The 9,305-nt window shown below is 55.7% G+C and overlaps 1 protein-coding gene across 1 annotated transcript in view; it reads right to left on the bottom strand.

Moving 5' to 3' along the window:
- Nucleotides 1–319: 319 nt before the first annotated feature.
- The window catches only part of notch3 (notch receptor 3), a 31,807-nt gene continuing 22,821 nt past the window's right edge, over nucleotides 320–9,305 (bottom strand). Inside the window, exons 19-33 of the mRNA XM_023821882.2 lie at nucleotides 9,071–9,227; nucleotides 8,784–8,968; nucleotides 8,542–8,674; nucleotides 8,203–8,457; nucleotides 7,992–8,104; nucleotides 7,372–7,883; nucleotides 6,958–7,284; nucleotides 6,725–6,867; nucleotides 6,276–6,504; nucleotides 6,110–6,200; nucleotides 5,842–6,010; nucleotides 5,390–5,694; nucleotides 5,152–5,299; nucleotides 4,706–4,803; nucleotides 320–4,264 (exon numbers count right to left, since the gene is read on the bottom strand). Of these exons, the coding sequence (XP_023677650.1) occupies nucleotides 2,828–4,264; nucleotides 4,706–4,803; nucleotides 5,152–5,299; nucleotides 5,390–5,694; nucleotides 5,842–6,010; nucleotides 6,110–6,200; nucleotides 6,276–6,504; nucleotides 6,725–6,867; nucleotides 6,958–7,284; nucleotides 7,372–7,883; nucleotides 7,992–8,104; nucleotides 8,203–8,457; nucleotides 8,542–8,674; nucleotides 8,784–8,968; nucleotides 9,071–9,227 (4,302 nt within the window). The 3' untranslated portion in view covers nucleotides 320–2,827. The remainder of the gene's footprint in view (nucleotides 4,265–4,705; nucleotides 4,804–5,151; nucleotides 5,300–5,389; nucleotides 5,695–5,841; nucleotides 6,011–6,109; nucleotides 6,201–6,275; nucleotides 6,505–6,724; nucleotides 6,868–6,957; nucleotides 7,285–7,371; nucleotides 7,884–7,991; nucleotides 8,105–8,202; nucleotides 8,458–8,541; nucleotides 8,675–8,783; nucleotides 8,969–9,070; nucleotides 9,228–9,305) is intronic.

Here is a 9,305-nt window from a genome sequence, read left to right as displayed (position 1 = left end):
CCAAGAAATCAGAAGCTCTAAATACCTTACAGGTGTGCTAGGAACTGGGATGAACCAAAAAAGTGGATCAATGCAGTATACCCTGTGGACTGGTTTGGAAAACCTTGGTGCATCAGACCTGATATCACCAACATGCTATTCTGTCCACAAATATCTGTACCTCTAATGGACCAGAATCAAGAGATAGTGGGTGTGTGGAAACAAGAGGCAGAAGACTCTGGTCTGGTACAAGGGAACAAAAGTACTGGACAGCAGGGTGTTCAAGGGGAGCCAAAGGATCGTATCCCACAATCCCACAGCACATGAGGACACAAAGGACTGCAGTTACCTACATTTTATTAGAAGTAATTTATTTTACAACTTGTCTGTTGCAAACAAACAGTAAAGATGAGCTTCTGTACAATGATTTTAAACTACTTTTAAACAAGTATAAGAATTAATAATAACCGTAAAAAAAAATCTAAGTGTTTCTAGTAATACAGGAACAAACAAGTATTGGCCTTATTCTGTCTGAAAACAACGCTAACGTTTGTTCTTTTTGTCGTTTTGTGTTTTTTTTAGTACATACTCATTTTAGAAACATAAGACATTTGAAGCAGACAATTCCACTTCAAACAAACACTATTTACAAGCAGAAAGTCGAGTCGAGTTTCTGGACATGCACAGTGTAGCGATGGAATGACAAATGAAGAGTAAAGTTAAAAAAAAAAACAAACAAATAAACAGCATTTGCATGTCTGTACACCGCTGGCGCACATAGCAGTCCTTTGCTTATCTCTGGTTTTCCCGGTGGGGGGAAAAAAACACAAAATGCACTTTAAACACACCCAGTCCTGGTGTGGCAGGACCGAGACACTGAGCTGGCCATGCACTCAAAGGGCGTGTCCTGTCGAAATGGTTACAACCCCGTGGCGGGGTTTCAAACCGGTGGTGGGCTATCAAATGGGCTCCGGCAGTGGAGAGGAATGGGAAATTAGCAGCGGGATCACTTATTGTTACAGCAGGCGGGCTGGTGGATGGGGAAGAACAACAACAAGAACAAAGGTGTGGGAGGCCCCACCCATTCTCTGAAGGACCGTGGGATTGGCTGCCGGAGAGAGAGACAGCAAATGACAATGATGTATGACACTACATAGTAGTGTTAGCTCCGCCCCCAGCTTCTGACATAACCCCCCCCCAAGCAGAAATGCCTCCATCCCTCCTGCCAGGTGTCACATGGGCAGAGCCTCTACATGCCTCAGCAGGAAGTGAGGCGACGAGACGGGGGGTGGGGCTTCTTTAGAGGGAGCGGTGATTTCGGCAGCAACTGTGAGGAAGTGAGCTCCGATTTAGATGAGCCCACTAATAGACGGCCGGGAGTGAGTCCCCAGTAACTGGGGGTGTGTGGTTTACTGTCCCAATGCCGCCACCATAGCCCGGCTACATTTGACTAAAGCGCAACACAAGGAGTCTGTGGGACCTACAGACCGGAATGTCTGTGTGACAGAAAGCAGCAGCTGGTAAACATAGCTTTGATCGCCATGGCGACGCCGTCCATGGCTTCAAACAAAACGAAACAAAACAACGAAAAATGAAACACGTCCAAATAAAACAAAACAGAATGCAAAACAGGCAGTGAAATGCAAACCACAAAGGTAGACTGACAGCTGGCAAACTGGTATTTAGATGTCCCTTATTTAGTAATGGAGTAAATGCCCTTAGCCAGTAGACTAACTTACCATGGCTGGGATACTGTGGCAGAAGAGGTTCGTTCCACCTGGGGGCGGGGGAGGGGTGGGGGATCTAGAGCAGCCAGTGAGACACCCCTAATTGTGTGGTTCATCCTCATACCAAACAGCGGACAGCTGTTTCGCTAATACTCATGCTAATATTGAAATGGCCTGTTGACCGTTTGCTATCAGAGCCATCAGCCCCCCCCACCCCACCCCGCACACCCAGCAAGTGCTTCAGAAATGCCCCCTACATCCGTACAAAGAAATAATACCCATCAGGAATGTTCATTTTAATAGATCCTCCTCTGATCAGTACAAAATCCTAGTGCTGGCCATTTTTAAGTCTATGTGTTACACCAAGTTACGTTTGTTGTTTGTTTGGCCTAAATAAATACTTAAAGAAATTAATCAGTCAAAACTGGCAAATGATCTCCCTCATCCTGACACATTCTTAGCTCGAATTTTCAGGGGAGGACGAGCCTTTGTAATAGTGTCCACTCTAAATGTTGATCTTATACCGGTTTATTCGACCAGTTCTGGATAGGGATGGAGTGCAGACCAATTGGCGTTGAGCGTATCGCGCTTTGACGAGTGGTGTTGAGCTGTATGGGGGGGTTCGGCCCGCATTTAAAGGAGAGATTTCTCTGAAAGAGGGAGCAGGCATCTGAAATGTACTCAGGAGAAACAATAAAAGAAGAATAAATAAAAATGAAACGGGAGGAATTTCCCACAATAGTTGGCTCTTCTCTTCATCTACTTTTTAAAAGTTTGTTAGTTTCAGGAAAACCTCCCCTGCCTTTGAAATTAAAGACTTCAGATTTCTTCATATACTTTTTTTTTCCATTACAAAAAGTCCATTTTGACAGAATAAGTCTTACTTCATTAAATTGTCTTCTTTTTAAGACAACAGACATTTCCCTTTACTAATTTTACCTCCTGTTCGCTTGCAAAGCCAAGCTAACAGTTCATTGGATAATACAGTCAATCCGAATCCAAACAAAATCTTGGAAAGGGGGTGACAGATTTATATTCATTAAAAAAATGACAACTCCTACAGTGAGCTGAGATTTTTTTTTTTTCTTCCCCACACAAGTCCTCATGGTCCAGTGGCGACTTCACGCAAACACCTGCATCTTGCCGTTGGACTCCTGGACGTGAGGGATCTGTGTCTGGGCGGGACCAGCCACGGCCGGGCTGGGGGTGGAGTCTGACCAGTCGGACACGCAGTGCGGGGAGGGGCTGGACCAGGGCTCGGGGGACTCCGGCGACGGCGTCAGGTACGGGTGCTCGTTGGGCAGGTGAAGGTAATGCTTGGGCGTGGCATCCAGGGCGGAGCTGTAGCTGTGCTGAGAGGGTGGGGTCGGGTAGTCCTCCAGGCCCGTCCCGCTGCTGGCATTGGCACTCGGAGCCTGCGGGGGCGGAGCTTGTGGGGTTGGGGCTTGAGGCTGCTCGGGCTGTGGGGGCGGAGCCTGGGCGGGCTGCTGTTTGAAGAAGGGCGGGGGCGGAGCCTGCTGAGGAGTGGGTGGGGTCGGCGTGCCCATGCGGGTCATGCTCTGCTGGCTGGCCAGGCTGTGCTGCTCGGCGATGGAGGGCAGCTTGACGGGGCTCAGCGACTGCGGCGTGGAGACAGGTGTGGGCTGCAGCAGGGCCTGCTGGGAGCCGTGGAACAGCCGCTGCTGGTGCAGGAGGGCGGCCTGCTGCTGCTGCAGGGCTGTGCCCTGGGGGGCCACGCCAGCCTGGGTGCTGGTGGGAGGGTGCACCAGGCCCACGATCTGCTGGCCGCACTGGGAGGTGGTGGGCAGACGGGCGTGCCAGTCAAAGGGCACGCTGACCGGGCTCACCATGCCCAGGTTGAGCCCCAGCTGGCTGGCGTTCAGCACGTAGCCTGGGGGGCCGGGGGCCACCGAGGGCATGGGGATGCGTCCCATGGAGAGCGCGCTGTCGGCAAGATCACCCAGCTGCGCCATGGAGACAGCAAAGGGGCCGCCCGCTGCGTCCAGCAGCCCATGCACCATTGGGGTGCTGGGCATGGACACGGAGGGGTGGAAGAGGCCCGGGGAGGGCATGGCAGCCGGGGAGGCGGGGTTGGTGATGTAGCCGGCATTGCTGGCGCCGCCGCGTGGCGAGTCCAGTGAGTCGACAGGGGACAGTGTGACAGAGCTCTCCAGCAGCGAGCTCTGCATTTCCAGCGTCAGCTTCCGGTTCCGTGCCTTACCCGCGTCCTTCAGCCCGCTCTGCGGCCCCGCCAGCCCCGCCCCCTTGGCCCCTGGCGGCCGCCGGCCCTTCTTGCCCTGCGGCGTGGGCTTCAGGCCGGACGCAAAGGCGCCGGGCGGGCACATGAGTGGCGAGAGTGCGTGCGCCCCCTGTGGGCTGCGGACGGTGTTGTACTCGTCCAGCAGCTGCACGATGTCGTGGTGCATGCGCTCCTGCGCGATGTCGCGCGGCAGCCGGTCCATGTGATCCGTGATCTCGCGGTTGGCGAAGTGCGCCAGCAGGATGCGAACGGCCTCACAGCTGCCCTCCCGTGCCGCCAGGAACAGTGGCGTCTCTTCCTGTGGGGAGGGGGGCACAAACTGTTACATACACATCCTGAGGGCACTCTGTGAACTGAAGATGTGGCCCGTGTTCATCGAGCAAAGAAAACATCTTTTCCCCACACAAGTAACTTAGCACCAAATACTAATTAATCAGTGTGTGGCTCAGCGGGTCAGGATTCTGTGTCTATCACCAGAACGTCGCTGGTTCTAATCCTGTGTGGTTGGCAGAGTGACTTCACCTTTGGGCCCTTGAGCAAGGCCGTAACCCCCAATTGATTTGACCCTGCTCTGTACATTGCTTTCAATAAAAATAAATTGTTTGTAAATAAAAAAGAGCAAAAGAACAGGATGAGCTCTCATCATCTGAAGTCCTTGTTGTGCATCATCATCATCTGCTAAAAGCTGGGCTTTATGTGCTCTCGCCCCGGGTGTGGGGATGAGGTGCACTCTCAGTACCTTGAGGTCCTGCATGTCCTTGTTGGCACCGTTCTTCAGCAGGGCCACCGTCGCCTCCACGTTGTTGACGGCAGCTGCCCAGTGTAAGGCCGATTTACCTGCAGCATGGGCCGGCGGACGTGATTGGTTAGATTGATGGAAATTCCGCTACACAGCCATTGGCTAGGAATTAATGTCTGCCTTTGAGGATGACGAGACTACTAACTTCTGATGAAAAGCTAGCGGTCCACTCTGGCTTTATAGCAGTCACCTCTTCTCCTGATGAGAGCGCCATATTTCTACACTCCAGCTTATACCAGTTGCAGGTTATTTGCCTCTGGCCACTAAGTTCCCATACTCCCTACCAATTAAACATCTGGCTTTTGATGCTACACCCAGTCACTCCCCCCCCCTCCCCCAGATGTCACATGACCCTCAGGAAGCGGCCTATGGGATGCCCCACCCACCGAGCTCGTCCACAGCGTTGACGTCAGCGTGGCAGGTGATGAGCTCCTCCACCATGCCCTCGACGGCCAGCCGGGCAGCCAGGACCAGCGCCGACGAGCCGTCGTACATGCGGGCGTCCAGGTCGGTGGCCCGATTGCGGATCAGAATCTGAAAGCACATCAGATCCACTTAATAAATGGATATGTCAGATATGTGTCAGTGGCGTGTTTCGGGTACTGTGTGTGTGTCCCCGCCCACCTGGAAGACCCCCTGTGCGTCCGCGGCCACGGCAGCATGCAGCGGCGTGCGGCCCGTGTTGTCCTGCGCATTCGCGTCGGCCCCGGCGTCCAGCAGCCTCTTAGCGGCGTCGGCGCGAGCGTAGCGGGCGGCCAGGTGGAGCGCCGTCTCGCCGGTGCGGTCCGTCTGCGCGGCCAGCGAAGCGCCTTGGTAGATCAGGTCCGAGATAATGTTGGCCGACGACTCCTCAGTGTCCTCCTCCTCTGCCACGTCCGTCTCCAGGCCGCCGCCACAGAAGGATGCCAACATCAGAGGCGTGAAGCCATCTGCATGGGATATCAGGCACCGGCCAATTAAAAGCTTTGTTTTGTAACATGTGATCCACTGTAACATGAGACTGAAGACCGGCCAATCAAAAACGAGTTCATGATCTACGTCAGTCAAATGAAACACGAGTGCCCTCCCCCACGCACCTGGGCCCCTGACATTGACGTCCATGCAGTCGCTGTCAAACTCTCCCTGGGGAGGCGTGAGCGCCATGGAAGGAGGCATGCGGATGTCGGCGGCCGCCAGGTGATGCTGGGTCCAGCGGCGGCAGTCGACGGCGTCCTCGCTGTCCGACATAACACTGGGCTCCTCCACCTATGTGAAGATGCAGTGAGCGGTTTGCACAGGTGCACCAGGCGTGCATGAGGGCATCGTGACCATGAGCGTCGCCGACGGGAGCGAGGAATGCCCCACCTTCAGCCGCTTGGCCTCGGGGCAGTCCGTATCCAGCCACTGGTCGTTGTGGTCTCCTAGCAGGGACTCCTCTACGGTCTTGGGAATGTGTCTGTGGGAACACGCGCTCTTAGTGCCCCGCGCCGATGCGGCGTGCGTGTGTGTGTGTGAGGGCACCTCCACTCACTTCATGCCCAGGGCATCCTGACCCACTGGCTCCCTACGGCTCTTGTTGCTGGCCGCCTCCTTTTTGAGCAGGAAGCCCTCGGGGAACCACAGCGTGCTGTGCTCCCGCTTGCGCCGGGCGATCAACATGCCCAGCACCAGGATGACCAGCAGGAAGAGCGCCGCCACGCCCACCAGCAACAACTTGCCCCACTCTGGCACTCCCACTGGAATAGGGAGCAGTTTCTCACCTGTTGCGGGGGCGAGGTAAATGAGAAAGGGACCACAGGACACCTAGCCTGCATGCCACTACTTACTCCACACTTGCAGCTTTACTGACTTTTAGGTAGGTTTTGAATGTTTTTTTTTATGTTCAGTCACGTATGTGCTGCCCCCTTGTGGCCCCTGCACTACACTACATCCAAATTCCGCTAACATGCCTGTGAAGCAATAACGATCAGCGATACTCACCGCGGACTTCTTTGATGGGGTACGGCAGCCGCAGCATGTCCACCGCGGACAGTGCCCCCAGGTACTCTGCGGCGCTGTCGGCCGTGGGGAAGCAGCTGTCCGGTGTACATAGCCTGTTGTCGATCTCCAGGTACACGATGGACCTGTAGGGGGCAGCGTGGAGCACAAAGGGTGTCAGCGGTGTAGAGTTTATCGCTGAAGAGAGGCACCCCTGTCTGGGCATGCCCACTTACCCGATGACCTCCTCGTGGGAAGAGAGTTCACGTTTCAGACGCGGGCCGCGGCGTGTATACGGCCGGATCATGGCCTCGCCGTTGCGGTCGAGGCGGAAGCGCAGCGTTGTGCGCAGGATGGAGCTGAGGCGTTGCAGGAAGGCTGTGCTGGTCCGGAGCAGCTCCTCTGGTGGAAGCAGGACCACAATAACCAGGACGCCGTCGGCCAAATGTTCTGAATCCTTCTCGGCGCAGTCCAGGCCGTCCCAGCCACACTCCTCTGTGTTGCAGCCTTGATCACAGCGGCCATCGCCGTAGTGGTCGATACAGTAAGCCTCGTAGATGGGGCTGAGGGGGGAGGGGACAGAGGGGCGTAAGCACTACACCTCTGAGCCAAAAGATAGATGGAGAGGAAGGTAAGGAACGGACACTCACTTGCATGTCCTGGCCTTGTTGTTGCAGTCGAAGTTGTCAAAGAGACACTCAGGCCGATTGCAGGCCTCGTCGCATTGGCTGTTGTTGAAGACGTGCCAGCACTGGGGGTCGTCGCATTTGGCCCAGGGGTTGATGGCCAGGGAGCAGTCGCCATCGTCCCACTTGCAGGGGTAGGTGTTGCACTCCTTGTCGCAGACACCGTCTTTGGCTTTGCCGTGGCAGTCGGCCAGCGGACACACGGGTTTCGGCTCCACCGGCAGCTCGCAGCGTTTGCCTGCCCAGCCGTTGGGGCACTGGCAACGGAAGTAGGGGAAGCTGGAGTCCTCAGCGCAGACGCCGCCGTTGCGGCACGGCTGGGAGGAGCAGCTGCGAAGCTGGCAGTCGGGCCCAGTGAAGCCCGGGGGGCAGGTGCAGAGTGGGCCATGAGGAGACAGCCCGCAGCTGCCCCCATTGTAGCAGGACAGCTCCCGGCATGACAGTGGGCTGCGCTCGCAGTTAAGCCCTGTGTAGCCCTGGGGGTGGACATGACGGGGACATCCTCAGAGATAGAGTAGAGGTGGACCAATCGAACGTGCTGAAGCGGGTCAGCTGATCATGTCGGAGGGGCAAAGTGTACTCACAGGCTGACAGGTGCAGGTGTACCCCAGGGCACTGCTTGGGGACAGGGAACAGTAGCCCTCATTCTGGCAAGGTTGAGACTCACAGACGCTGAATCTGCTCTGACACCTTCGACCTGCGGAGGATACCGGAGGCGAGTGAGATGGTGAGGACGCCCCCTGGTGGCCACAGACAGTGGCACATACACGCGTAGCCATACACCGACACACGCACCTGTGAAACCTGGCTTGCAGATACACTGGTAGTCGTTGGGAAGTTGGATACAGTCTAGGCTACTGGAAGGGCTGCACGGGTTTGAGCGGCACTCGTTAATATCTCCCTCGCAGCGCTCGCCGGTGAACCCGGGCGGGCAGTTACACCGGTACCCCCCGACTTGGTCCACGCAGGTCCCATTGTTGAGGCACTTGGGTGTCCCACGGAGCCTCGGGGAGGGACTGCAGTCATCCTCATTTATCTCGCACAAGACACCTGAAAAGATGGGGGAATATGTTAAATGTGGAAGGGGGGGGGATTAAATTGAAATGAATGATGAAAATCTTTCTGAGTTCTTACCCAGGGTCCCAGGGGGGCAGGAGCATATGTAGCGGCCGACCAGGTCGATGCATGAGCCCCCATTTTGGCAAGGGTGAGACTGACATTCATTGATCTCCACCTCGCAGTTCATTCCCTGGTATCCTGGCATACACTGAGAGAGAGGGACACCATCTGTCTGCGGTCTTTTCCAGTATTATACAGCAAGACCATCATGGTAGCCGGTTCCAGTCACGATCACGATCAAACCCCTGGGTGCTCACCTCGCAATTGTATCCTCCCACATAAGCCCTGCAGGTGGCGCCGTTGCGGCAGGGCTTATCCTCGCAGTGGTCCACCTGGCTCTCACAGTAGCTGCCCGTGTAGTCCGTGGGACACTTGCAGTAGTGAGCCGTGCCCGTGTTTACGCAATGGCCACCGTGGTGGCACAGCTGGTCGATCCTGATACCTGCATGTGTGATGGGGGAGGACATAATTCAGCACAGGCACAGTGATAAGCGTGTACTCACAAGGGGGGGGGGGGGGGGTACAAGATCGATAGCGAACGCACCTCTCTGCACTGCGGCCACCTCGCAGGAAACGCCCGGGATGTCGCAGTAGCGGCCAGACCACCTGCCCACACAGTCACAGGTGAAAGAGCCATCCTGCGGGCGACAGCGCCCCCCATTCTTGCAGGGAGAGGACAGCCGGCACCAGTCTACTGCCATCTAGTGGGAGAGGGCAGTAATTACACACAATCCCAGCGCTTCACTTTCTGCATGCACACGTTTGTTGGGTAGGTGAGG

The sequence above is a fragment of the Paramormyrops kingsleyae genome, chromosome 22 (genome assembly GCF_048594095.1).
Source record: "Paramormyrops kingsleyae isolate MSU_618 chromosome 22, PKINGS_0.4, whole genome shotgun sequence".
In the NCBI taxonomy this organism is placed as follows: domain Eukaryota; kingdom Metazoa; phylum Chordata; class Actinopteri; order Osteoglossiformes; family Mormyridae; genus Paramormyrops; species Paramormyrops kingsleyae.
Note: the sequence above shows the minus strand (reverse complement) of the source record. Positions and strands in the feature narration are given on the sequence as shown.